This window comes from Morus notabilis, unplaced genomic scaffold, assembly GCF_000414095.1.
Source record: "Morus notabilis unplaced genomic scaffold, ASM41409v2 C11436055, whole genome shotgun sequence".
NCBI classification, from domain to species: domain Eukaryota; kingdom Viridiplantae; phylum Streptophyta; class Magnoliopsida; order Rosales; family Moraceae; genus Morus; species Morus notabilis.
The window spans coordinates 1-1,745 of record NW_010387333.1 but is presented as its reverse complement, the minus strand read 5'-3'; the positions used below and the strand labels follow the sequence as shown (position 1 = coordinate 1,745).

General features: G+C 40.8%; 2 protein-coding genes across 2 annotated transcripts; one reads left to right on the top strand and one right to left on the bottom strand.

Annotated features, from left to right (window-relative positions):
* Positions 1 to 103: 103 nt before the first annotated feature.
* On the top strand, positions 104 to 1,196 carry LOC112095235 (the record flags this gene model as incomplete). Its single annotated transcript, XM_024176913.1, has 3 exons — positions 104 to 178; positions 395 to 493; positions 645 to 1,196. Coding segments are annotated over 3 exons (525 nt in total), but the record flags the coding sequence as incomplete, so codon positions are not given.
* Positions 1,146 to 1,660, bottom strand: LOC21383852 (protein LAZ1 homolog 2; the record flags this gene model as incomplete). The annotated part of the gene is made up of 2 exons (XM_024176912.1): positions 1,146 to 1,339; positions 1,413 to 1,660. Coding segments are annotated over 2 exons (428 nt in total), but the record flags the coding sequence as incomplete, so codon positions are not given.
* Between the last annotated feature and the right edge of the window lie 85 nt (positions 1,661 to 1,745).

Genomic DNA, 1,745 nt, shown 5'->3' with positions numbered 1-1,745 from the left:
TTATTGAAAACAAAATCATTTTGAAACTAATTCCAAATGCACCCTATAGTTTCTAGTTTTTTCATTTTTCGTGAGAATTATCATTTTTCTGTTTCCATCACAGGTACTTGCAAAAGAACAGATTGAGCAACTTACCGCTCAGGCATGGCTTTCAGAGAATAAACAGCTTGAGGATAAGGTTCGTTGCCTGGTTCTATTAGCAACTCTCAAGCTAAACTGTAGGCGTAATATCGTAAACAAATTTGAAGGCCTGCAAAGGCTTGTGGAAAAATTTCAACAGTTTTTTCAATCTGATATTATGAATAGGAGGTTCATTACTTCATCCCAATGACTTCGCTATCCCAAATCACTAACAAGATGCATTGTTGGTACCTTTGTTTTTTCCTTTTGGCAGACTGCAAAAATGAGCTTACGGACCGGGGTGGTCTGCGAGTATACACGCATGACTGTACTTGAGACGGCAGGAAAGCAAATACTAGGCGGGCTACAAGAGGTATACATATCCTTAATAAGATCTAGGAGTGCTACTACACTCGTGCATTGTTTTGAATAGAAAAGGATAAGCTAGGGAGAGAAATGTAGTGACGGTTTTATTATCATCATAAAACTGCCTTCTGATGAATCATCTAAAAACAAAACAACAGGTACCACAGAAGGGTCGTCCGCAAAAGACGGCAGATGCTTTAAGAGAGAGAGTGATACCGCTACAAAGCCTGTGTGTGGGCTTTGGCAACTTGACTGCCACTGCTGATAACATTCCTCCAGGATGTGAAGAACCAAGACTGGCTGAAGCTGCTGAAATCTTCATGAAGGCGGCTTCAAATTGTTGTGGCAGCATTTTCAGGCACTGCTGCTGTATGTGTTGCATCCAGTGTTGTTCCCACATGAACAACCAATGCGCAATTGTATTAACCCAGATATGCACTGGGCTAGCAATTTTCGGCTGCCTCAATTGTTGTGTAGACTTGTGCTGTTCCAACAGCGATGGACGATAGAAACTTGTGTATCAAATTTTATAGTCCGTAACAAATTGTTTCTACAGTGTATTAAGAGATACTTGATGAAAAGTTGAGGTTTTGTTCTACTAGTTCGTTTGTTCTCTTGGAATGAATTTGGTTCAACACGTGTATAATCTTCACTGTCAAAATAACCTACAGTTCTAAGGAATGTGAGTTTCACATGTAAGATTTTCTTCATATTGCTCGACTCTCAACTCTGACTCGTCTACTTCTTTGTCTGAGCTAACTGATTTGCGGTGGAAGGTTTCTTGAATCTTTGTCACTCCCTTCTCCACAGGACCCATTGCTTGGTTTATGGTCAACACAACATCCTTGACAACCTGCCGATGATGGCGGTGAGACAGACATATAACCGAATAACAATGCAGCATATTCAAGAGGGAAAGAACTTACATGTTGACCTCCTTTAAGAACAATGTCCTGAACGCTTTCAGTGACACTAGTTCCGGGAGCTTCAACCTTTGTTTCTTGTTTCTCAAGCACAGCTGGGGTGTCACCTTCTAACTTCACTTCTCCTTTGGTCCTTTCAGTGGTGACTTTTCCATACTCACTGGCAGGGATGTAGTGATAAGGTTCCGCCGAAAAGACAAACACATGAGCAACAGCTGCTATAGCCATCTGCCAAACCATTAGACACAAACCTGCATCATTAGGACTTCAGGAATAAAGTAAAATAACATCGGGGATCTTGCAGATTTCATCGTTAATCCTGATCATAAAAAAAAA